The sequence below is a fragment of the Haliotis rubra genome, unplaced genomic scaffold (assembly GCF_003918875.1).
Source record: "Haliotis rubra isolate DU_JTF1 unplaced genomic scaffold, ASM391887v1 Scf111, whole genome shotgun sequence".
NCBI lineage: Eukaryota > Metazoa > Mollusca > Gastropoda > Lepetellida > Haliotidae > Haliotis > Haliotis rubra.
This window is the reverse complement of record NW_025765015.1, coordinates 728860-755604: the sequence shown is the minus strand read 5'-3', so window position 1 is coordinate 755604 and position 26745 is coordinate 728860. Positions and strand designations below refer to the sequence as shown.

The 26745-nt window shown below is 40.7% G+C and overlaps 1 protein-coding gene across 1 annotated transcript; it reads right to left on the bottom strand.

Annotated features, from left to right (window-relative positions):
• Positions 1-3525: 3525 nt before the first annotated feature.
• Positions 3526-14062, bottom strand: LOC124288337 (adhesive plaque matrix protein-like). Its single transcript, XM_046724855.1, has 3 exons — positions 13985-14062; positions 11506-13138; positions 3526-3659 (listed from the first exon to the last, which is right to left on the bottom strand). The coding sequence occupies exons 1-3, from the start codon at positions 14060-14062 to the stop codon at positions 3526-3528; spliced, it is 1845 nt and encodes a 614-aa protein (XP_046580811.1).
• Positions 14063-26745: the final 12683 nt, after the last annotated feature.

Sequence of the window (26745 nt, the reverse complement as noted above, 5' to 3'; positions counted from 1 at the left end):
GCCCAGGCTCAGATGGGTTCACAGCTGAATTTGTGAAATTCTTTTGGTCTGATTTAGCAAAACCCCTCTTGCGATCTTTTAATTACTCTTACAAACAGGGAGTTCTATCAATTCCACAACAAAGAGGAATTATAACATGTATTCCAAAAGGAAATAAACCAAATTTCTTAAAAATCTCGATCCTGTCGCTCTTTTTTTTATAAAATTGCATCCATGGCCATTGCAAATAGATTTAAGACTGTATTAGATATACATATAAATGAAGATGAAAAAGGGTTTATGTCTGGAAGATATATCAGTGAAATAACTCGTCAAATATATGATCTTATGGAATACAAATCAAACTATCAAATACCAGGTTTGTAGTTACAGATTGATTTTTGGAAAAGCCTTCGATACGATCGATTGGGGTTTTACACAACAAACCATGACCTTTTTCGGTTTTGGTAACTCCATCAAAAACTGGATTAAGACTTCCCACAACGGAATTCAATCTTGTGTGATAGTAAATGGATTTGGATCATTTTTTTTTACATAGCCAGAGAGTGTCGCCAAGGCGATGCCCTATCACTTTATATATTCCTCCTATGTGCCGAAATACTTGCTACGCTCATCAGAATTAATGATATTAAGGAGTAACGATAGGGAATATAGAACATTTACTTTCTCAATTTGAGGATGATACTACTTGTGTTCTAGATGGTTCGGAAAGATGTACATTTGCCACCATACAAGTATTGACATTCTTTGCCCGGTTCTCTGGATTAAAGATTAATATCGAGAAAACAAGATTAATATGGATTGGCTCAAGGAAACGATCAATAATGTAAATTAAAGACCCTAAAACGTGGATACAAAACAATGTCGCTAGTTCTTACTATTCCGATTTGCTTTTTGCTTGGTTCCAATTTGTAAACAACGCCAGCCAAGTAGGTAACTCTGAAATTAATATATTATCCAAAGGCATTTAGTTGAACGACGACATTACAATTGGTAAAAGACCAGTCTCATTAAAGCTATGGCAGAGTAAAGGAATAAATTTTATAAGTGATCTTATTAAAGAAAACGGTTATTTTCATACCCTTGAAAAGTTCAAACAACGTTATGACATTAATTGTTAATTTTCTAGAGCTCAATAGCGTGTTAGCATCTGTCAAAGTATATTGCCGTGGAATGGGTTTTCCAAATTTTAAAACAAATCTTGAATGAATGTCCTTTTATGCCATTTAATATCATACAATCTACTTAAAACAGTAAAAGGAAATCGATATTACTATGAAACTCTTATACAAACTCAGTGTTTACGAAATCAACGTTTTCCAAAATGGGAATTGATACTTGGAGAAACAATACTGGAACCTGACATACAAAAATATAATATGATTCCAACTAAATACCTGCAAATTTCCAAACAGCAATGGTTTCAATATCAAATTCTTCACCATATCTTACAAACAAATTCCTTACTTTTTTTAAATGGGATATGCAGACAGCAATTTATGTGGTTATTGTAATAATCAACGTGAAACAGTTGATCGTCTGTTTTGGTATTGCAACCATGTGGGTTCCATCTGCACAAGTCCTAACCCACATCGTATATCCTGATACAAACCGGCCGATTGCCTTGATACCGGCCGTGTCTAGCACACTGCTCGTCTTGATATAGCACGTAGCTACTGCTTGATGTATGTGACACAACCATTCGTCATCGTACAAGGTATGGCAGACATATACTCTATTATGAAGTCAACGACCAAAATGGTACATGAAAATTACATACATCAATATGACATTCATGGGCAGAGCATGACATGATCTCCGACACGACCCACCCCAGAGGCAGACACTTCTACTCATAATTAAATACTTACGTTTATTCATGGTATATATCCAGTGCGTACAGATCATAGGAGAACCAAAATACATGACATTAAAAATACATCCTATTTTCAATCAGCTTAGTATTTATATCCACATTTGCATACAGATTTTGTATTCGGTGCTAAAAGATTGTGTAAACTTTTTACTTGTTCTCCACGCGTTCATGCATCCTGACATCACCAAATTCAAATCACAAAACAAGTCTCGTTAAAAATCGTTCCATACCGGTACATGACCTTTAAGCATGCAGTTTACGGGTTCTAACATCCCATCAGAAATCACAAATGCAAACGTGCTGTGTACGTGTTTTAAAACTTCTTCAAGAATCACAAAGGACAGACATGCTGTTTACGGGTTTTAAAACCTCATCAAGCATCACAAAAGACAGACATGCTGTTTACGGGTTTTAAAACCTCATCAAGCATCACAAAAGACAGACATGCTGTTTACGGGTTTTAAAACCTCATCAAGAATCACAAAAGACAGACATGCTGTTTACGGGTTTAAAACCTCATCAAAGCATCACAAAGGTGCTTTTACGGGTTTTAAAACCTCATCAAGCATCACTCATCAAGCATCACAAAAGACAGACATGCTGTTTACGGGTTTTAAAACCTCATCAAGAATCACAAAAGACAGACATGCTGTTTACGGGTTTTAAAACCTCATCAAGAATCACAAAAGACAGACAGACATGCTGTTTACGGGTTTTCAAGAATCACAAAAGACAGACATGCTGTTTACGGGTTTTAAAACCTCATCAAGAATCACAAAAGACAGACATGCTGTTTACGGGTTTTAAAACCTCATCAAGAATCACAAAAGACAGACATGCTGTTTACGGGTTTTAAAACCTCATCAAGCATCACAAAAGACAGACATGCTGTTTACGGGTTTTAAAACCTCATCAAGAATCACAAAAGACAGACATGCTGTTTACGGGTTTTAAAACCTCATCAAGAATCACAAAAGACAGACATGCTGTTTACGGGTTTTAAAACCTCATCAAGAATCACAAAAGACAGACATGCTGTTTACGGGTTTTAAAACCTCATCAAGAATCACAAAAGACAGACATGCTGTTTACGGGTTTTAAAACCGCATCAAGAATCACAAAAGACAGACATGCTGTTTACGGGTCTATCACCTAATCAGGAATCACAAAATACAAACAAAAGGAACTGGACACATATACGTAGTTGTCATGGGAAATATAAAATACCACTACAGCCAGCACACAAGCGTTTCTGACAAGACAGAAAAATTCTACTTATGGTCGTAGAAAACATATACGTAAACCAACTTGGAAAGAACAGACTACGCATACCAGACATACAAGTTCACGTTGAGACTTCAACTGCAGGGAATACCATGTTTGGTAATGCAAATGTATTTGTTATTATCGGAACTATTTAGAGGCATTTCGAAAGTTTAATGCAACCTTTATCTCAGCAAATTAGGTCTGGCTTTGCAGTATCGATCACTGGATTGACTGGCCCAAACAAACAATTTCAGTAACATGTTCATCAATGGACCAGAATACTCTCATCCTTTCGCGAACACCTGGTATCATCACTTTTTGGTTGAATATTTCATAAATACATGCTTTTGATGTACTTTGTATACACAATTGACTCTCTGCTTTTAGAAGAGATATGTAAACGGTTTTGTCACTCTTATCTTGGCAAACTTGGCAAAGTTTATGTCACCAGTGAACACAATGTCATGCAGGCTTTCATGATCTGAACGCAACATATTACATTGTCCACTTGCCCAGCCTGTGGAACAGATGAGGGAAATTCGTCATACAGTACATGTTGATAACATGACGTTTGTATTGAGATTACTAGATAATGAAGGTACGTGGGTGGGTATACATTGTCACAGCCTTAATTTCCAGCATAAATCTGGTACAAAAGACCAACACCATTTTTTGTTCTCATTTTCCTGATTCAGTTGTTAGATAACCTCGCACCACCTATGCCTCAATAACGAACACACATGGCTGTCTTTTAGTGATTAAGTTCGAGAAACATGCTAAGTTGCCATTTATGACTTTACATGGGACCTATGCCTCTGACAGTAAACCACTTTTCGGAAAACTATATCTGCCAGTTCTGAGTGAGTTAATGAGTTCAGTTAAAACCGTTTAAACCATTATGTCAGTTACTATAGGTCATGTGAGTGTGGGACCAAAGCCCCAACTGACTCAGGTCTCAGACGTTTATCACGATGGGGAAATCCACGAGTATCGGTTTATAGGAGGCAAGCATAGTATATTCCTTATGGAAATTGCCATACAAAATATAGCAGAGAAGCGCTCTCGTTAAAATGTTTAACAAAGATAACTCGTTTCATCATTTTAACTTCATGGCCAACCGCTTGTCTGAATACAGGCCATGGCCAACCAACGGCTTTTCTTGATACAGACCATTGCCAACCAACAGCTCGTCTTGATACATCCTACTATGCTCCAGAACGCCACAAAACACTGATAGCCTACTCAACCACTTGGGATACGCCACCCCATTTCATTACAAATATCAATTTGTTTTATAAATTCAAATCCTATTCTTCTTCCCATGGAAACTGAAAGCAATTCCTAGCAGGTCAATACAGTAAGGGAACGAGCACATTGGCTCATCATACAAGGAGTTTACATTTCTTGCTTTTATTGACATTTCATCTTTTGGATCATGTTTGTATATTTGTTTGAATATTTTGTTTTCACCATCTGACCCAGTGTAAAGTAGACCATGTGTTACTCTGTTGGATCAACAACACAACTCGTGATATTGTTACGGCTATGTTCATTATCTATAACATACTTATTTGTATATTCTTACCCCATGATTATCTACCTCCTCCAACCTAGCAAACTGCCAGGTCAGAGAAAGGGAGAGTGAGAGCGGATTTTCACGACACTTGTGATGCATAATGGCGGCAACAAGCGCCAACACTTGCGTTTACATATCGTAGGAAAGTATTTGGTTGTAAAAACGTTGTTAAATTTTATTCGAAACCCGAAAATCTTCTGGTTTTTAATGGGTTTGAATTCCTTTCTTGAAAGGTGCCATTTCCCAGATGTGAAAAGATATCGATATAATGAACTTCGCATCACTGATATGCGTTGGAATCAAATTTATTCAAAAGGTTACCAGAAACAGACAGATTTTGTGGGTTTTGCGCAGCATTAATCTAACATCCGAGATCACTGTGGGAGATTGTGGTTACAACGTGTGCACAGACTTTTCCTATAGAGGCCTCGAGGGAAGTATTTATAAGAATGTACCTTATGCTTTACTTTAAACTGCTGCTGCTGGGAGAGTTGGTGATGTGGAGGCTGGGGTTCCTGGTACAACCAGACGAAGACTGTGTTCACTCACGGGGATTGTGTCGACTTTCAATTCTCGGGATTCGAGACGCCATTGATTATGGACGTCTCTATTGTACCATGATTAAGACAATCAATGACTGAGTCTTAAAACTATGGTTTGCAGGGCATTGCAAAAGTGGGCATTACAGTTCATAAAAGTCTATTTTGTTATTCAATTGCTGTAAGAGTAATTTCGATATAAAACGTCAATGTATTTTTTCCATCACATTTAGAACATGTTATTACTCCATAAACCACCGTTGGTGGTACAACAACAATGTATTACACATTTCGGTATAATATTGACAACAGGACGGCTATAAGTTCTGATTTCTGAACACATGATTGGTATGAAGTTAGATACAGATGTAACAAATCGGATGTACAAAATAGGCGCTTGAAAGATTACGTTATGCCAAAAGTGTACTTTTGTACTCATTTCTGCTTTCTGTGAAAACAGCCACAGCCTGTTCAGGATGGCCGACAGTCGACACACAATAGATAATTAACGATCAGGATTATAGCGCCATGCGTACTGGATGTAAAGTGAATCAAAACACATTGTATGCCTATTGCAGTGATCATCCTTGGAATTCAATATTTATTCGGGAAATACTTGTCCCGAATCCATCGAGATGACCTTAACCAAAGATTTAACTGCTTGACCAAATACTACATAACTAATATCAATCATTATAATAATAATAATTATTAGATGCTTCGCTGAATGAACTATGAAAGTTATACCAAACTTTATGACAATGGCGACTATCGGCTACCATCAGGCATCTCATGTATGTCTGATGATCCGTCATTGGTCCTATGCATAGTAAAGCTTCCTCACTACGTCTTGTACTACGAACATAAGCACGTCTCAGGTTGGCACCGAAATGTATCGCCACGATTCCGTAATATGAATGTCAAGCATCTTGATATATATTAATGTGTGTGGGGATCCTTGCATCAACAAAGCATATGTCAAGCATCTTGATATATATTAAAGTGTGTTGGGATCCTTGCATCAACAAAGCATATGTCAAGCATCTTGATATATATTAAAGTGTGTTGGGATCCTTGCATCAACAAAGCATATGTCAAGCATCTTGATATATATTAAAGTGAGTGGGGATCCTTGCATCAACAAAGCATATGTCAAGCATCTTGATATATATTAAAGTGTGTTGGGATCCTTGCATCAACAAAGCATATGTCAAGCATCTTGATATATATTAAAGTGAGTGGGGATCCTTGCATCAACAAAGCATATGTCAAGCATCTTGATATATATTAAAGTGTGTTGGGATCCTTGCATCAACAAAGCATATGTCTTGATATATATTAAAGTGTGTTGGGATCCTTGCATCAACAAAGCATCAAGCATCTTGATATATATTAAAGTGAGTGGGGATCCTTGCATCAACAAAGCATATGTCAAGCATCTTGATATATATTAAAGTGTGTGGGATCCTTGCATCAACAAAGCATATGTCAAGCATCTTGATATATATTAAAGTGGGGATCCTTGCATCAACAAAGCATGTCAAGCATCTTGATATATATTAAAGGGTGGGGATCCTTGCATCAACAAAGCATAAGTGTCAAGCATCTTGATATATATATAAAGTTAAAGTGTGTGTGGGATCCTTGCATCAACAAAGCATCAACAAAGCATATGTCAAGCATCTTGATATATATTAAAGTGTGTTGGGATCCTTGCATCAACAAAGCATATGTCAAGCATCTTGATATATATTAAAGTGTGTGGGGATCCTAGCATCAACAAAGCATATGTCAAGCATCTTGATATATATTAAAGTGTGTTGGGATCCTTGCATCAACAAAGCATATGTCAAGCATCTTGATATATATTAAAGTGAGTGGGGATCCTTGCATCAACAAAGCATATGTCAAGCATCTTGATATATATTAAAAAGTGTGTTGGGATCCTTGCATCAACAAAGCATATGTCAAGCATCTTGATATATATTAAAGTGTGTGGGGATCCTTGCATCAACAAAGCATATGTCAAGCATCTTGATATATATTAAAGTGTGTTGGGATCCTTGCATCAACAAAGCATATGTCAAGCATCTTGATATATATTAAAGTGAGTGGGGATCCTTGCATCAACAAAGCATATGTCAAGCATCTTGATATATATTAAAGTGTGGGATCCTTGCATCAACAAAGGGATCCTTGCATCAACAAAGCATATGTCAAGCATCTTGATATATATTAAAGTGTGTGGGGATCCTTGCATCAACAAAGCATATGTCAAGCATTGTCATCAACAAAGCATATGTCAAGCATCTTGATATATATTAAAGTGTGTTGGGATCCTTGCATCAACAAAGCATATGTCAAGCATCTTGAATATATCTTGATATATATTAAAGTGTGATATATATTAAAGGGTGGGGATCCTTGCATCAACAAAGCATATGTCAAGCATCTTGATATATATTAAAGCATATGTCAAGTCTGGGTGTTGGGATCCTTGCATCAACAAAGCATATGTCAAGCATCTTGATATATATTAAAGTGTGTGGGGATCCTTGGATCCTTGCATCAACAAAGCATATGTCAAGCATCTTGATATATATTAAAGTGTGTTGGGATCCTTGCATCAACAAAGCATATGTCAAGCATCTTGATATATATTAAAGTGTGTGGGGATCCTTGCATCAACAAAGCATATGTCAAGCATCTTGATATATATTAAAGTGAGTATCAACAAATGTGGGGATCCTAGCATCAACAAATTATATGTCAAGCATCTTGATATAAATTAAAGTGTGTTGGGATCCTTGCATCATCAAAGCATATGTCAAGCATCTTGATATATATTAAAGTGTGTTGGGATCCTTGCATCAACAAAGCATATGTCAAGCATCTTGATATATATTAATGTGTGTTGGGATCCAAGCACAAATAAAACATGGGTCAAGCATCTTGATATATGCTAATGTGTGTGGTGATCCAAGCACCAATAAAACATGGGTCAAGCATCTTGAAACATATTAATTATCCTTGCATCAACCAAACATGCATCTTGAAGCATTCCGATGAACGTAGTAACCCTAGTATCAACAAAGCATATGTCAAACATATTTATGCATTCTGATGGAAAGTATGAGTTGTAGATCGTACTTTAGTCCTGTAATTACATCCCATAAAAGAAATATTTTAGCAATGAAATAATTATAACTTGCTGAGGTAAAGTCACTCTCACTGCTTGACGTCATCAAGCTTGCATTGTTTACAGCCTCGTCAGGATGGGAAAACTAGAATGTTGATGCAAAGCTTGGGGGCATGTTTCGTGTTAGAATGGAAATCTAGTTAAAACAATTAACAGATAGAATCAATTAATATTCATTGTAAAACATCTCAGTGTCGCATCTTTATGCATGCAACAGGTCGGTTGTGTATATATTGATTGGCATTATATCCAGGGAATTCCAGTGGGTGGAGATCCGTTCTGAAATATTATGGAATTACAACCAGGTTGATGTTATAACCAGGTTGATGTTATAACCAGAGGCATTATATCCAGGGAGCCTAGTAATTACACCCATTGCATGCTTTCCACCATTTTGTTATTATCTGGTTGTAGGCTTGTATTTCAGCCTCGACGTCACTTCACCGCTTGCTGACAGGTGAGCTTTGTAGTCCAGGTCTTACTGAAAGATATGTGAGAGTTACATTAAATACACGTAAAGAGTTGGGCACATACGGATGTTATAACCTGGTTGATGTTATAACCAGAGGCATTATATCCAGGGAGCCTAGTAATTACACCCATTGCATGCTTTCCACCATTTTGTTATTATCTGGTTGTAGGCTTGTATTTCAGCCTCGACGTCACTTCACCGCTTGCTGACAGGTGAGCTTTGTAGTCCAGGTCTTACTGAAAGATATGTGAGAGTTACATTAAATACACGTAAAGAGTTGGGCACATACAGGTCACATCAGGCCAAGGCCGTCCTATAAATAAGAGGACTAAACTTTTAATGCCAATAAACACGCACACTTTGTGTAGGCTACAAGAGCAGCAGGGGGTCTCCAGTGGACAGGGATGGTAAACACGAACATGCCTGCAATCACGACACACATTCTGTCAATGGCGGCGGTCCGTTCTTATAGCATTTATACGACTTTCAAAAATGTCACGTTAGGAAAGAAGGAACTCGCTCTTGCACCTCGTCCTTTCACTAGTATGACGTTCTGTAGATGCATATAGACTATTGGGAATATCTGTAGTACAGAGTAGTGTAGCATGGAGAACTGGGGAATATGTGTAGCATGGAGAACTGGGGAATATGTGTAGCGTGGAGAACTGGGGAATATGTGTAGCGTGGAGAACTGGGGAATATGTGTAGCATGGAGAACTGGGGAATATGTGTAGCATGGAGAACTGGGGAATATGTGTAGCATGGAGAACTGGGGAATATGTGTAGCATGGAGAACTGGGGAATATGTGTAGGAATATGTGTAGCATGGAGAACTGGGGAATATGTGTAGCAATGGAGAAACTGGGGAATATGTGTAGCTGGGGAATATGGAGAACTGGGGAATATGTTGTACCATGGAGAACTAATATGCATGGAGAACTGGGGAATATGTGTAGCATGGAGAACTGGGGAATATATGTGTAGCGTGGAGAACTAGGGGAATATGTGTAGAGCATGGAGAACTGGGGAATATGTGTAGAACATGGAGAACTGGGGAATATGTGTAGCATGGAGAACTGGGTGTAGCATGGAGAACTAATGTGTAGCTGGGGAATATGGAGGAGAACTGGGGAATATGTGTAGCGTGGAGAACTAGGGGAATATGTGTAGCATGGAGAACTGGGGAATGGAGAACTGGGGAATATGTGTAGAACTGGGGAATATGTGTATGGAGAACTGGGGAATATGTGTGTAATGGAGAACTGGTAGCAGGAGAACTGGGGGAATATGTGTAGCATGGAGAACTGGGGAATATGTGTAGCATGGAGAACTGGGGAATATTTGTACCATGGAGAACTTTGAAATATGTGTAGCGTGGCGTACTTGGGAATATGTGTAGCATGGAGAACAGGGGAATATGTGTAGCATGGCGTACTGGGGAATATGTGTAGGTGGAGAACTGGGGAATATGTGTAGCTTGAGAACTGGGGAATATGTGTAGCATGGCGTACTGGGGAATATGTGTAGCATGGAGAACTGGGGAATATGTGTAGCATGGAGAACTGGGGAATATGTGTAGCATGGAGAACTGGGGAATATGTGTAGCATGGAGAACTGGGAATATGTGTAATATGTGTGTAGCATGGAGAACTGGGGAATATGTGTAGCATGGGGGTAACTGGGGAATATGTGTAGCATGGAGAACTGGGGAATATGTGTAGCATGGAGAACTGGGGAATATGTGTAGCATGGAGAACTGGGGAATATGTGTAGCATGGAGAACTGGGGAATATGTGTAGAATGGAATATGTGTAGCATGGAACTGGGGAATATGTGTAGCATGGAGAACTTTGAAATATGTGTAGCGTGGAGAACTGGGGAATATGTGTACCATGGAGAACTGGGGAATATGTGTACCATGGAGAACTTGGGAATATGTGTGGCATGGAGAACTGGGGAATATGTGTAGCATGGAGAACTGGGGAATATTTGTACCATGGAGAACTTTGAAATATGTGTAGCGTGGAGTACTTGGGAATATGTGTAGCATGGAGAACTGGGGAATATGTATAGCATGGAGAACTGGGGAATATGTGTAGCGTGGAGAACTGGGGAATATGTGTAGCTTTGAGAACTGGGGAATATGTATAGCATGGCGTACTGGGGAATATGTGTAGCATGGAGAACTTTGAAATATGTGTAGCGTGGCGTACTTGGGAATATGTGTAGCATGGAGAACAGGGGAATATGTGTAGCTTGGAGAACTGGGGAATATGTGTAGCTTTGAGAACAGGGGAATATGTGTAGCGTGGAGAACTGGGGAATATGTGTAGCTTGGAGAACTGGGGAATATGTGTAGCTTTGAGAACAGGGGAATATGTATAGCATGGCGTACTGGGGAATATGTGTAGAATGGAGAACTTTGAAATATGTGTAGCGTGGCGTACTTGGGAATATGTGTATCATGGAGAACAGGGGAATGTGTGTAGCGTGGAGAACAGGGGAATATGTGTAGCGTGGAGAACTGGGAATAAGTGTGTAGCTTTGAGGACAGGGGATATGTGTAGCATGACGTACTGGGGAAAATGTGTAGCATGGAGAACAGGGGAATATGTGTAGCGTAGAGGACTGGAGAATATGTGTAGCGTGGAGAACTGGGGAATATGTGTAGCATGGAGAACAGGGGAATATGTGGAGCGTGGAGAACTGGAGGGAATATGGAACATTTGCAACAGAGGGACTGGAGAACACTTGGCTGGCAGGGATTACTGTAGAACACCTGTGGCAGGGAACTACAAGAACACCTGTGGCAGTGATAACTGGAGAACACTTGTTGCAGGGAGGGACTGGTGAACGCTGTGAGGAACACTTGTGGCGTGGAGGACTGGAGAACACTTGTGGCAGGGGAAGACTGGAGAACACTTGTTGGGGAGGGCTGCAGAACACCTGGAGGGAGGGACTGGAGAACACTTGTGGCAGGGGACTGGAGAGACTGGAGAACACTTGTGGCAGGGATGACTGGAGAACACTTGTGGCGTGGAGAGACTGGAGAACACTTGTGGCAGGGAAGACTGGAGACACTGTTGCAGGGAGGACTGGGGAACACCAGGGAGGAGACTGGAGAACACCTTTTGGCAGGGAGGAGTGGAGAACACTTGTAGCATGAATGACTGGAGAGCACTTGTAGCATGGATGACTGGAGAACATTTGTTGCGGGGAAGGCTGGAGAACACTTGTGGCGGAGAGGACTGAAGAACACTTGTGGTAGGGAGGACAGGAGAACACTTTTAGCATGGATGACTTGAGAACACTTGTGGCGGGGAGAACTGCAGAACACTTGTGCCGGGGAAGACTGTAGAACACTTTTGGCGTGGTAGACTGGAGAACACTTGTGGCGGGGTAGACTGGAGAACACCTGTTGTGGGGTGGACTGGAGAACACTTGTGGCGGGGAAGACTGGAGAAAACTTGTGGCAGGGAAGACTGGAGAACACCTGTAGTGGGATGGACTGGAGAACACTTGTGGTAGGGAAGACTTGAGAACACTTGTGGCAGGGAGGACTGGAGGACACTTGTGGTAGGGAAGACTTGAGAACACTTGTGGCAGGGAGGACTGGAGGACACTTGTGGTAGGGAAGACTTGAGAACACTTGTGGCAGGGAGGACTCGAGGACACTTGTGGTAGGGAAGACTTGAGAACACTTGTGGCGGGGAGGACTGGAGGACACTTGTTGCAGGGAGGACTGGAGGACACTTGTGGCAGGGATGACTGGAGAACATTTGTGGTAGGGAAGACTTGAGAACACTTGTGGCAGGGAGGACTGGAGAACACTTGTGGTAGGGAAGACTTGAGAACACTTGTGGCAGGGAGGACTCGAGGACACTTGTTGCAGGGAGGACTGGAGGACACTTGTGGCAGGGATGACTGGAGAACATTTGTGGTAGGGAAGACTTGAGAACACTTGTGGCAGGGAGGACTGGAGAACACTTGTGGTAGGGAAGACTGGAGAACACTTGTGGCAGGGAGGACTGGGGGACACTTGTTGCAGGGAGGACTGGAGGACACTTGTGGTAGGGAAGACTTGAGAACACTTGTGGCGGGGAGGACTGGAGGACACTTGTGGTAGGGAAGACTTGAGAACACTTGTGGCAGGGAGGACTGGGGGACACTTGTTGCAGGGAGGACTGGAGGACACTTGTGGCAGGGAGGACTGAAGGACATGGGGATCACGTGTACCATTGAGCACTGAGTAACACGCAGTATTTTAGATTCATGTCTTTTAGTTTCTAGTGGTTTAGTTTCTACTTTTTCTTCCACTACTGCAACCAGGCCGGGCTGTAAAACCCTTCACGCTGAATACTCAATCAGAAAACTAAGTCTTTGAGGAATTAATCTACATATATGAATCTATTTACGTTCGTAGAATAGGCTGTGTAATGGATGTTTGTTTGTGCGAGTGAAAAGCCACAGCTGAGATTATTATCGTGACCTGTGGAGTGTTACCACTATAACAGCAGCAGCTTTATGAGGGCTATAAACATAGCGCAATCAGACATCTGTAGATACCGAACTGATACTGAACAATAGCGGGTGCAACCCACATACTGCACGGCTGGAGGTTCCTAAAAAACTGAGTTGTGTGTTGTGAGTTGTGTGTTCAAATCACTCTTCACTTGCGTGAATATACTATTTCAAACCAATAGGCATTACACATGGTATTGCATTGCTTTGTTTTGCTGGAATGTTGTGCTAATAGTGAGTGAGTATGGTTTTAGGCAGCATTTAGCAATATTCCAGCAATATCACGGCGGTGGTCATCAGAAATTTGCTTCACATACGTGCTTCTGAACACTACCACGACCGAAGATAACATGATTCAAGTATAACTCTCCTATAACGCTCGAGGCGAATATGCAGACAGGCTAACCTGCTTCTATACTGTCTCAAATAATAACACTTTATTTCTGTATATCATTATTGTGCAACCGGCATGGAACATTTTATAACATTACGGAAATACAATCATTTGAGAGTAAAGTCTATAATCTTAGTTTACTGTCGGTTGGCGGGGGAAGCAAGCAGAAGGACGTGTCAGATTATTGTACTGTAAAATGATGTATTCCTCGTCGGCCATCCTATTAGAAAGCAGGCGCTGTAGAATATATAATGAATATGTTTAAACCTGTTGTCATCGCAACCAATGTTCCTAACCAAGCGAGACATCTAAAAGGCCTGATACATACATGCACGTACCAGATCCCAGCATGTCTGGCTTCACATGACATAACATAACAAACATATTGTTCAACTCTATTCCATGTACATGTTTCATGAAGATCGGTATGCCGACACAGTAATACATTAAAGGCTTTCACCCTGCACTGCACATTGCAGCTGTTCCCGTTTGCAATGAAAGCAACAGTTGAGTTGCTTTTGAACAATTTTAACGTGACCTTTTCTGTGACACTTACATGTAAGCAAGCATAATTCCATGTATATGAAGACGGAAGCTAAAACTGAGCTGGAACATTGCATTCATGTTGGAATCGAACCTGGTGGCTATTGGGTCTGGTAAGCTAACCCCCTGCATTACTTCTGTAAAGCCATAGGAACATACGTATAGTACGTACAGTAATAACAATTGTGAATGATAAAGTGAAACGTATTATTGCTGTAAAATAAGAGTTTTGTCAGAACAGAGGCTTCCTCATAGAATCAACAGCTTTCAGGCCATAGCGAAGTAAATGTAAAACAGAGTACGTGGCTTGGCTTTTCTTAACCACTTTTAATCAGCTTAATTTTATGAGGTCATTTGGTGAGACACACGTGATTTCACAATGAAATGCAAATAAACTCTATGTTGAATATAAGGTTTTAAGACTTGCTTGTGAAATCCCATACAACTCAAGCTGACATATACCCCTCATATTGTCATAACTCGTTAAACAATCCAGCTGTCTGGTTGGTCAGTCGCCCTCTCATTATGGCCAGTTTGGATATGTCACATCATAACATTTGATGGGGCGTGACTTTGTCGTTACTTTAAATTTGTCTCTGTTCGTATCTCGAGTCACAGCATGCTGGTAGCACGTTGATGAAGTTATTGTCACGCACGCATAGCGCACGTATGAGGCACACATGCACGCATGCACGCACGCCAGTACAAAATTATGAGATGTACACCTGTAATGATGGTAATAATAATAATAATAATGAGAAGTCTTATAATGCGCTAATCTCCACGCAACAAAGCATGCTCCAAGCGCTAACACCCTGATTATTATTACATCCATTTAGAGAGCGTACTGGATGTTATGTGTAATATACCATTGTGATCACCGTTCGACCTCATCACCCATACGATTCAATTTGCTTCACTGACGTAATGCAGAGACAGCTGACGAGATATTATTGCCAAGGTGATGTGTCGTGTCTTTTGTGGGAGGCCATTCGGTAAAAAATATTACATCAGTTGAAATAAAGGTTTCCTGTAAGCAATAATATTCAAATGTCATGAATAAATTACGCAATGTTCTTTAATATAGGTTAAAATACCAAATAAGTGAAAAGCCCCAATATCATTACGTTAAGTGATGCCAGTCGGCGTTATGAGGTGAGGTGAGTTGAAATTGGGTTTTACGTCGTGCTTGAGAATATTTCGCTCATATGACGACGTGCATGCGTGTGTAAGTGTATGTGCGGATGCTTGTACTAGCCCAGACTTAAGCTGGTTTTATAGTGCTAGCCCACTGAGATACCATGCTGCAGTGAAGCATGAATACCACACTCAGACACATTATACTGACTCCGAGCCGACCAGTCCTTGTTGTACCCATTAATGCCGAGCGCCAGGCAGGGACCAACAAGTACCATATTTTAACGTCTTTTGGTATGACGCGGTCGGGGATCGAAACCGCTGTCTTCCGCTCTCCGGGCGGACGCTCTAACCACTACACCACGGAGGCGGCCCAGCGTTATGACTTGTATCCCTCCACTCATCGAGACCCGTTCTACATTAGCAGCCGTTACAGCGATTTCTTACATGTAACACTGAACCCTGTATCTAATATGAAAGTATGTGTGGGAAGCTGGCACACTTTGAAATTCAAAACCACGCTTTCTTCTCATTTCATCGAATCGACTAATGTTAAGTTTACCAGTAATTTTAGAGTTGGTGAAATGAAATGTCCATTCTTTACAGCATAGATTCCGAGTAGAAATGATGGTAGACACACCATAGAGGACACCTAGCTTGAGTCTACGTCTGTCGCTGACTGTGGCGTTTAGCTGCATTTGATACTTAACTCCATACTTAAGGAACAGGGGCCGTGGGGTAGCCTAGTGATTAAATCGTTCCCTCGTCAATCCGAAGACCCGGGTTAGATTCTCCACATGGGTACAATGTGTGAAGCCCATTTCTGGTGTCCCCGCCGTGATATTGCTGGAATATTGATAATAGCGGTGCAAAATGAAAGCCACTCACTCACTCACCCTAACATAAATGCAAGGAGGATTTGTTAGAGGACAATGCAGAAGCTTGTCGCAAGGAGTAAATACCATGGAGTAATTGAATGGGTTATTATGTCTTGCACAGCTTTTAGCAATATTTCTGCAATAAGACGACTGGGGGCATCAGAAATGACTTCACACACTGTACCCACGTTAGGAATCGAGCCCGGGTCTACGGCCTGACATGCGACCGCTTCACTCACCTGGTAACCGTACCTCCACAGACACACTTACTGTACATGTACGACCTGTTATTGAAAGTACGTCATGCCATAGATAAAAATAATTTCAGAAAGCCAGATGCAGTTAAAGCGGAGATGCTAAAAAGTCTTATTTACAACTACAGACAGGTTTAGTATTGCCATATCGTTTACAACTACAGACAGGTTTAGTATTGCCATATCGTTTACAACTACAGACAGGTTTAGTATTGCCATATCGTTTACAACTACAGACAGGTTTAGTATTGCCATATCGTTTACAACTACAGACAGGTTTAGTATTGCCATATCGTTTACAACTACAGACAGGTTTAGTATTGCCATATCGTTTACAACTACAGACAGGTTTAGTATTGTTTACAACTACAGATATCGTTTACAACTACAGACAGGTTTAGTATTGCCATATCGTTTACAACTACAGACAGGTTTAGTATTGCCATATCGTTTTACAACTACAGACAGGTTTAGTATTGCCATATCGTTTACAACTACAGACAGGTTTAGTATTGCCATATCGTTTACAACTACAGACAGGTTTAGTATTGCCATATCGTTTACAACTACAGACAGGTTTAGTATTGCCATATCGTTTACAACTACAGTTTAGTATTGCCATATCGTTTACAACTACAGACAGGTTTAGTATTGCCATATCGTTTACAACTACAGACAGGTTTAGTATTGCCATATCGTTTTACAGACTTTACAGTTTACAACTACAGACAGGTTTAGTATTCGTTTACCATTTATATTGCGTTTACAACTACAGACAGGTTTAGTATTGCCATATCGTTTACAACTACAGACAGGTTTAGTATTGCCATATCGTTTACAACTACAGACAGGTTTAGTATTGCCATATCGTTTACAACTACAGACAGGTTTAGTATTGCCATATCGTTTACAACTACAGACAGGTTTAGTATTGCCATATCGTTTACAACTACAGACAGGTTTAGTATTGCCATATCGTTTCCCTAATCAAGGAAACTCAGAAAACAATATCAAATGCTGCAGATCGTGGTGACAGAACTGTTTACACATGTTCAACATGAAAACAAACAAACGACTAATTGTTTTGCATGAAATAGTTCCTTTCAATGTGCGGGGTAGCCTAGTAGCGTTCGCTCGTCACGCCAAAGACCCGGGTTCGATTCTCCACATGGGTACAAGGTCTGAAGCCCATTTATGATGCCCCCTCCGTGATATTGCTGGGATATTACCATAAGCGGCGTAAAACTAAACTCACTCACTCATATTACAAGGTAGGTTTGGAATTGTTGGATTCTATGCCCATAGGCGCCATAACCTATGGAAGATTATACCGGCATGTACAGCAATGCCGTCATGTGCCACATAGTGGATGTATTCATGATGGCGCTGGAACATAACGGAACAGAAGCAATGTTCTGTCTAAGTGAGATCGGGATATGTAACTGACCAGGTCTCTGTTTCGGTACAGTTTGAAAGTGATGCAAATTGAAGGATCGTCTACACATATTCCAAATACGAACTGGCATTAGGAATGTTTATCTGTCGCACAACATATCTCTTGAGTTCTGGACGTTTGGCATTCTGAAATACTATTGACAATGCTTGTGTACATTGTAACTTGATATGAAACCCCAGTGCTGGGTACATTAATAATTGCACATACTGACTTCTTCAGCTTGATTACTAAATATTAAGCTTTAGCAGAGCCAAGTCTCATAGGTATTCGTATGACAATGTATAGGAAAAAGTGAAATGCTGGTTTTCACACATCGATAAAATGATAAAAATCATGTGACCTGAGTCGGGAAGAAGTTTCTGTTCCCAGTATTTAAGAAATAATTTAAACTATCCCAGATGTGTTATTTCCCTCTATCCCCATGGATTCAGAATGCATGAAAACATCTCAAATCATTGAAAATATCATTTAAAAAAACACATTTGTTCAATTTCGTTTTTCCATCGTTTGTTTTGTTTAAGGCTATTTAAGACATTGTTTACATATTATTAAAACGAGGTACCAATACCAGCACCATCACAACACAAGACCTGAGTGAATAAACGACGTGTTTATTGGACAACCACCGAATGATTTGTGACTGTCTGTCGTCCCTATTTTATACCAATTCCAGCTATCACAGTTAATTACATTTACTGATTAAACTGACGATAGGGTTGTTATTGTGAACTTACGATTATATCATTTAGATTGATCGAGGCATTGATGATGTATACTAGCCACATAAAGAAACTGTGCACACAGAAAATTCCTTCAGAATTGGAATACAACACAGAAAAGACGAAATGATGTAGACACTTTATAAGCTGAAGTATCGGGCCTCAACAACATGTCAAAAGAACATGAATAATATCCGTAACGATGACGTCAGAAGTTCAAAATTGAGTAGGGGGTCACACGTCGAAGTCACAAAGTCAATAACGGGTATGACCATCATGCGCCTGAAGCACAGCAGTGCATTGACGACGCATAGAGGCTGCCAAATTTTCCAAATGAAGGCTTGGGGAATGGTTTTGGACGTGGTCACTGCCGTCTGGAACCTGTGTCTGATATGAGTCACCCGAATCCATCTGTCCTGTCTTGGCGTCGTTATTTGGGGACGCCCAGAACGTGGGTGGTCGGCGACGTCATTACTGTTTCCCTAACGCCTGACCAATGCAGATATCGTTTTACGATGACATTGGAAATGTGCTGCCACCTGTTGTTCGTTCATGCTGCTCGAACCATTCCAATGGCTTCATGACGTTGAACAGATGTTCATCTTGGCATGATGTGCATGTGACTTCTCATGTGAATTTGTGAACGTTTGAATGACCAAAGATCAAGCTTTCGACAGCAATTTCTGAATTTCACATGTTGTGTGCAGCTGCACAGGCTTCACGTGCAGTAACACATTGCAAGTCCATTGGCCACCATCAATGACGTCACGTCGCCTGGCACCTGCATGAGCGTTTGATTGTCTCCAATACTTACTATGTACACACCTTTATTTATGCGTAAAGACGCTGTCTGCCTATCTTTATATTTTCTGTGTGCACAGTTTCTTTATGTGGCCAGTATATAATGGATGACCAGTCGCGAGTATACTACGAATCCATATGTGGCACGAGCGTGATTTGACCAACGTGGAATACATACAGCCGTCAAGGGTATTGCACTTGGCTCTGTTAGCTTATGATATATTGGTATAGGATAATGTCCGATGCTCGTCATCAGTGTGACCCTTGGCAGGTTTCAGATGAGGAATGTTGTCAGTTAGGCTGTAATATTTCCAATTCTCAATAACAATCGTGAAACATATTTCTAAACTAATTCATTTACCCGATGTTAATTGTATCTCCCTTTTTCTTTTAAAATTTTGTCCCGAAATTTGTCTAAACAAAATAACATCATGCATTTTAACATTACGAGGGTAACGAGCAGGCAGGCATGTCGCTGTATGTGTCACAGAAACAACTGGTATCACGTACCATACAGACTGGGTATACAGTCGCCACTAAATAGCTCGGTGATCATACCCAGCAATGAACCTCCAGAACGTACATGTATGTATACTTATACAGTAGCTGTTACGTGAGTGAGTGAGTGAGTTTAGGTTTACGCCGCACTCAGCAATATTCCAGGTATATGGCGGCGGTCTGTAAATAATCGATTCTGGGTCGGACAATCCAGTGATTGACAGCATAAGCATCGATCTACGCAACTGGGATACAATGACATGTGCCATGAGCGAGCCTGACTACCCGATCCGTTAGTCGCCTCTTACGACAAGCATTGGTTACTGAAGATCAATTCTAACCCGGATCTTCACGGGTCCAGAAGCTGTTACGTCAGGGAACGATTATATCACTTTTGCACAATGAGTACATACAGCAACAGATGCTTACCTGTTCAAAAAGGACGATATGAATATGTAGGCAGGAAATCATAGGGTATTAAATAACTTCTTGTAAGCTATCATCTGCAGTGACGGTTTTGGACCAACAAATAACCCTTCTTTGAAAAATCCTTGAAACCGGGACTGTGACTTGTGTGGGACGACTCGGGACCCGCCCATAGTCTGGATCTGCACTACAGGGCGTGGGGTATGTCGCAGAGTTGGAGCCTAGACCATTCCAGAACTTCATCTGATATTGACGTGCGTCTGATAACATAACATAGATTGCAATACATACTCAATATATGAAAACCTGACAAATATGAATCTAGATGAATCTTCATTACTGACCCACTCTTTTTCCGTGAATGCACTTTGTGCATAATGTGACTATTTAAACAAATGTCTGTTAGAGACTATTTAAACCAATGTCTGTTAGAGACTATTTAAACCAATGTTGGTTTGTTAATGAGTTATGATAAGGGTTCATTTTTCTTCTTAAAAATCATCAATAAATAAAATGGTAGAGTGATTTGGTGAGAAACTGTATTTGTCTGTAATCGCCAAGGTGTAACCCTCAGGCATCTATGCCAGTTAGTGTTCGTGAATGAGTGATTAAAATCTACGCTCTCTTTGCAATATTCGAGCAATATCCCTACGGGGGACACCAGAAATGGGCTTCACACATTGTACCCACGTGGGGAATCGAAGCCGGATCTTCGGCGTGACGAACGAACGCTCTGACCATAAGGCTAGATCGCCGCCCCTAGTGTTTGTGTTTATCATATAAGGAAATATGACGTACTCTTTGTAGCGTTGACCAGTAATTATATTTCCATAGACACCGGTAATTAAAAATGTACAATGTACATGTAGCAATCAAAACGCCGTTATAAATTTGCACCTGCCACCGAAGGAAGTATTTTCTCTGGCACCTGACACTGATGTCACTGAAGGAACTGAACGTATCATATGAAACGCGTTGAGGATATATATTTGATATTGCTCCTTCGGTTTCTATGGCAACGGAGTAAAGGAATAAATAACCTGTCATTATTTTCATCGGCTGCATACTCATTAGCTTGTTGTCTAATAATACACTCTACATTTATTCCCAATGTCTGACATGTAGTACAGTACAAGGCAGCCTGTTGTTATGGTACAGTACCGAAGCCATAGCATTTTGAATTAATTAGTGTATAGGGTCAGTCATCAGAATCTTTTATATCATTTATCAAACAAGGATTCCTGATGTAATTTCGCTTGATGTTACGTCTCCTCGACACTTGTCTTACATAGGATCTAGGATCTAGATTGACATGTTGCCGGTTATTTTACGCCGCATTCATTATTCCATATATTCCACCTAGAACTCCGGTCTGTAAATAATCGAGTCTGGACAAGACAATCCAGTGACTGACGTCATAAGCATCGATCTAACGGTGACTCAGCTGGAGGATCTGGGGTTTAGACTCGATGACTTGCTACCCCGAGGTCGTAGGATGCTGCTTATGATATCAATCACTGGATTGCCTGGTCCAGACTCCAATATTTACAGGTCGCCGTTGTGTAGGTGGAACGTCGTGGTGTGTGGCTGTAAACAAGAAAGAAGCAAGCAAATGACAACAGACAGCCACTAAGGTCAGGCTATCTCAATCAGTAGTTCTTACTCAAGAGGGGCGGTGGGGTAGCCCAGTGGTTAAAGCTTCCGCTGGAATATTGCTAAAAGAGGCGTAAAAATTAACTCACTCACTCACTCACTCTTACTCACGACGATCAAATTTCAAGACCTATGCCATCAGAGATTCGGATTATTAATAAATATGTTATTAGACAACTGCACAAGAAAGGTCAGGTGCAAGAACTAATAACCGGGTACCCAGTCACTGCTGGGTGAACAGAGGCAATGTTGAAGAAAGTCACTTGCCTTAAGTTCGATAACATGTATTACATGTGCTTCCATGTGGAGCAGGAAGTCAAACTTCAAGTGTCACACTGCCGAACACGGTCTTCCATCGAAGGACCAACGTTGCTCTAGTCCAACTGGTTTGTGACATCTTTACACAGGACCATACACCACCACAATATTACTTATTAGTGGTCTGTTTTACCCTGATAACGACGTTCACGGTCAGCCATAGTCTACGGCATGTCTACATAAGCTTGACCACTACGATGTAAGGACTCCCACATACAGTCTCTGTCTCATTGGTATGTTGTAACTGCTTGACCTGTCCTGCATTAATTACCTACTGCGTCTCACTGCCTCGTGCCACCTAGACAAATATTATGTGTAATGTTATTCATATTTTAACAACATCTGAGGTAAATTATTTGGTTACATTTAGCACAGACATTATTTTCCAACACAACGGGATAACTTACAACTGCCCATATGCGCTATCTAAACAAGAAATATCGGTATTGATTTGTCGGTGTAACCCTTGACGGAGCTCCGCTCGTCGTCACAGGGAGATTGTAATATGTATTAAGCCTTAGTTAATGTGGCGTGAGTTCTGGTAGTCCATAAAAAGCATGGTTGATCATGCAGTCGGAGTAACGTACACGTCGCCAACACCAGCTGTTGTCAACAGATCCCCCACCACCAGTTAAACCCTTGATACGGTATTTTTCGAGTAATTATTACAAGAAACCTAATACTTACAAACAACATGTGGAATGAATTCATATGTTAAGAACTGGTTTTAAAAAGATCGCCCATTGTAACAGACAGCAGATGAAGGCAATAACGCGTTCCTCACACAGAGAAGGACACGGAGAACGCTGCAAATATACAATTAACTTTAATGTTTGTCAACCGGTGTGTCGTGAACAAAATGTTCAAGAGACGAGCTCATAGGTAAAGCAAAGCTCTCGGCTAGGTGAAAAACTATGAAGTGAAATACACTTATATCTGTTATGGAAACGTGCATCGTCCAACAACAGAAACTGTACTTGTAGGGGAATAATACATTTTGCTTGCGAATTCATACAATCAGGTGACACTGATGTCACTGAAGGAACTGAACGTATCATATGAAACGCGTTGAGGATATATATTTGATATTGCTCCTTCGGTTTCTATGGCAACGGAGTAAAGGAATAAATAACCTGTCATTATTTTCATCGGCTGCATACTCATTAGCTTGTTGTCTAATAATACACTCTACATTTATTCCCAATGTCTGACATGTAGTACAGTACAAGGCAGCCTGTTGTTATGGTACAGTACCGAAGCCATAGCATTTTGAATTAATTAGTGTATAGGGTCAGTCATCAGAATCTTTTATATCATTTATCAAACAAGGATTCCTGATGTAATTTCGCTTGATGTTACGTCTCCTCGACACTTGTCTTACATAGGATCTAGGATCTAGATTGACATGTTGCCGGTTATTTTACGCCGCATTCATTATTCCATATATTCCACCTAGAATTCCGGTCTGTAAATAATCGAGTCTGGGACAAGACAATCCAGTGACTGACGTCATAAGCATCGATCTAACGGTGACTCAGCTGGAGGATCTGGGGTTTAGACTCGATGACTTGCTACCCCGAGGTCGTAGGATGCTGCTTATGATATCAATCACTGGATTGCCTGGTCCAGACTCCAATATTTACAGGTCGCCGTTGTGTAGGTGGAACGTCGTGGTGTGTGGCTGTAAACAAGAAAGAAGCAAGCAAATGACAACAGACAGCCACTAAGGTCAGGCTATCTCAATCAGTAGTTCTTACTCAAGAGGGGCGGTGGGGTAGCCCAGTGGTTAAAGCTTCCGCTGGAATATTGCTAAAAGAGGCGTAAAAATTAACTCACTCACTCACTCACTCTTACTCACGACGATCAAATTTCAAGACCTATGCCATCAGAGATTCGGATTATTAATAAATATGTTATTAGACAACTGCACAAGAAAGGTCAGGTGCAAGAACTAATAACCGGGTACCCAGTCACTGCTGGGTGAACAGAGGCAATGTTGAAGAAAGTCACTTGCCTTAAGTTCGATAACATGTATTACATGTGCTTCCATGTGGAGCAGGAAGTCAAACTTCAAGTGTCACACTGCCGAACACGGTCTTCCATCGAAGGACCAACGTTGCTCTAGTCCAACTGGTTTGTGACATCTTTACACAGGACCATACACCACCACAATATTACTTATTAGTGGTCTGTTTTACCCTGATAACGACGTTCACGGTCAGCCATAGTCTACGGCATGTCTACATAAGCTTGACCACTACGATGTAAGGACTCCCACATACAGTCTCTGTCTCATTGGTATGTTGTAACTGCTTGACCTGTCCTGCATTAATTACCTACTGCGTCTCACTGCCTCGTGCCACCTAGACAAATATTATGTGTAATGTTATTCATATTTTAACAACATCTGAGGTAAATTATTTGGTTACATTTAGCACAGACATTATTTTCCAACACAACGGGATAACTTACAACTGCCCATATGCGCTATCTAAACAAGAAATATCGGTATTGATTTGTCGGTGTAACCCTTGACGGAGCTCCGCTCGTCGTCACAGGGAGATTGTAATATGTATTAAGCCTTAGTTAATGTGGCGTGAGTTCTGGTAGTCCATAAAAAGCATGGTTGATCATGCAGTCGGAGTAACGTACACGTCGCCAACACCAGCTGTTGTCAACAGATCCCCCACCACCAGTTAAACCCTTGATACGGTATTTTTCGAGTAATTATTACAAGAAACCTAATACTTACAAACAACATGTGGAATGAATTCATATGTTAAGAACTGGTTTTAAAAAGATCGCCCATTGTAACAGACAGCAGATGAAGGCAATAACGCGTTCCTCACACAGGAAGGACACGGAGAACGCTGCAAATTTGAATACAATTAACTTTAATGTTTGTCAACCGGTGTGTCGTGAACAAAATGTTCAAGAGACGAGCTCATAGGTAAAGCAAAGCTCTCGGCTAGGTGAAAAACTATGAAGTGAAATACACTTATATCTGTTATGGAAACGTGCATCGTCCAACAACAGAAACTGTACTTGTAGGGGAATAATACATTTTGCTTGCGAATTCATACAATCAGGTGAGGTGAGGTGAAATGGTGCTTAACGTCGCACTTAAGAATATTTCGCTCATATGACGACGTGCATGCGTGTGTATATGCGGCTGCTTGTACTAGCCCAGACTAAAACCGGTTTTATAGTGCTAGCTCACTGACATACCATGCTGCAGTTAAGCATGAAGACCCAACTCAAACACATTATACTGACTCCGAACCGACCAGTCCTTGTTGTACCCAACAATGTCGAGCGCCATGCAGGGACCAACAAGTACCATACTTTAACGTCTTTTGGTATGACGCGGCCGGGGATCGAACCCAGGAGCTTCCACTCTCCGGGCGGACGCTCTAACCACTACGCCACGAAGGCGGTCTCATACATTCAGTTGTATATGACAAGAATAGTCGATGATGGTGCGTGGTTCTTTGTGTCAGACTCACAAAGTTTATCGCGTGTGTATTTAGAATGTGATTTTCTTAAAGTGTTTTCGTCAAAAGTTGACTCCTCTCATGTTGTCACCATGTAAGTATTATTTAAAAAATCGAACTTGAATATGTTTTTCCATAATACAAACAGAACTCTTAATTCTAGGAAACAAATATATCTATCGTTACCCAATAAAAGGAAGTCACTTTCCCTAGTTACAAATATATTTACATAACTTTGTAACAGTGAATGATGTAACAGATAACAGAAACAAAGAGTGGAAAGCACCTTAACTAGAAATTCTTAACATCACATTCAACAACTCTAAGATATTTTAAAACCCCACTGTCATTTCTGTTCACCATGCACCAGTTTAGGTGTAACCACTTTAGGTCTCATCTGATGTTCATTCCAAATATGGCATGTACACGTGTGAAACCAAACACCAAAACACTAATGAGGTCAGCATCTCCTCGGGAAAACGTAGGAGCACGGTGAAACACATATTTTAAGGAAAACATCCCGTAAGTGTTGTTTAAAGGAAACATACCAGTAAGTGTTGGTTAATAATATTAAATAATAATAATAACGGACCTCCTCAGCACAGTTCCCCAACACCACTTACTCATCTCCTTTACATGGATGACATTGAGCTCCTTGCCAAAGGAGATTCCAATTTGAAAGAACAGGTTCTCCTTGTCGAGTCCTTTTCTAATGATATTGGCAT

What these genes read in the sequence shown, in the direction of transcription:
- LOC124288337 (XM_046724855.1), bottom strand. Translation starts at nt 14,062, where the DNA reads ATGGCCGACGAGGAATACATCATTTTACAGTACAATAATCTGACACGT. An exon ending in GCTTCCCCCGCCAACCGACA is followed by an intron (nt 13,139 to 13,984) that starts GTAAACTAAGAT and finishes CATGTCCTTCAG; the next exon opens with TCCTCCCTGCCACAAGTGTC. An exon ending in CATGCTACACATTTTCCCCA is followed by an intron (nt 3,660 to 11,505) that starts GTACGTCATGCT and finishes TCTGTTCCACAG; the next exon opens with GCTGGGCAAGTGGACAATGT.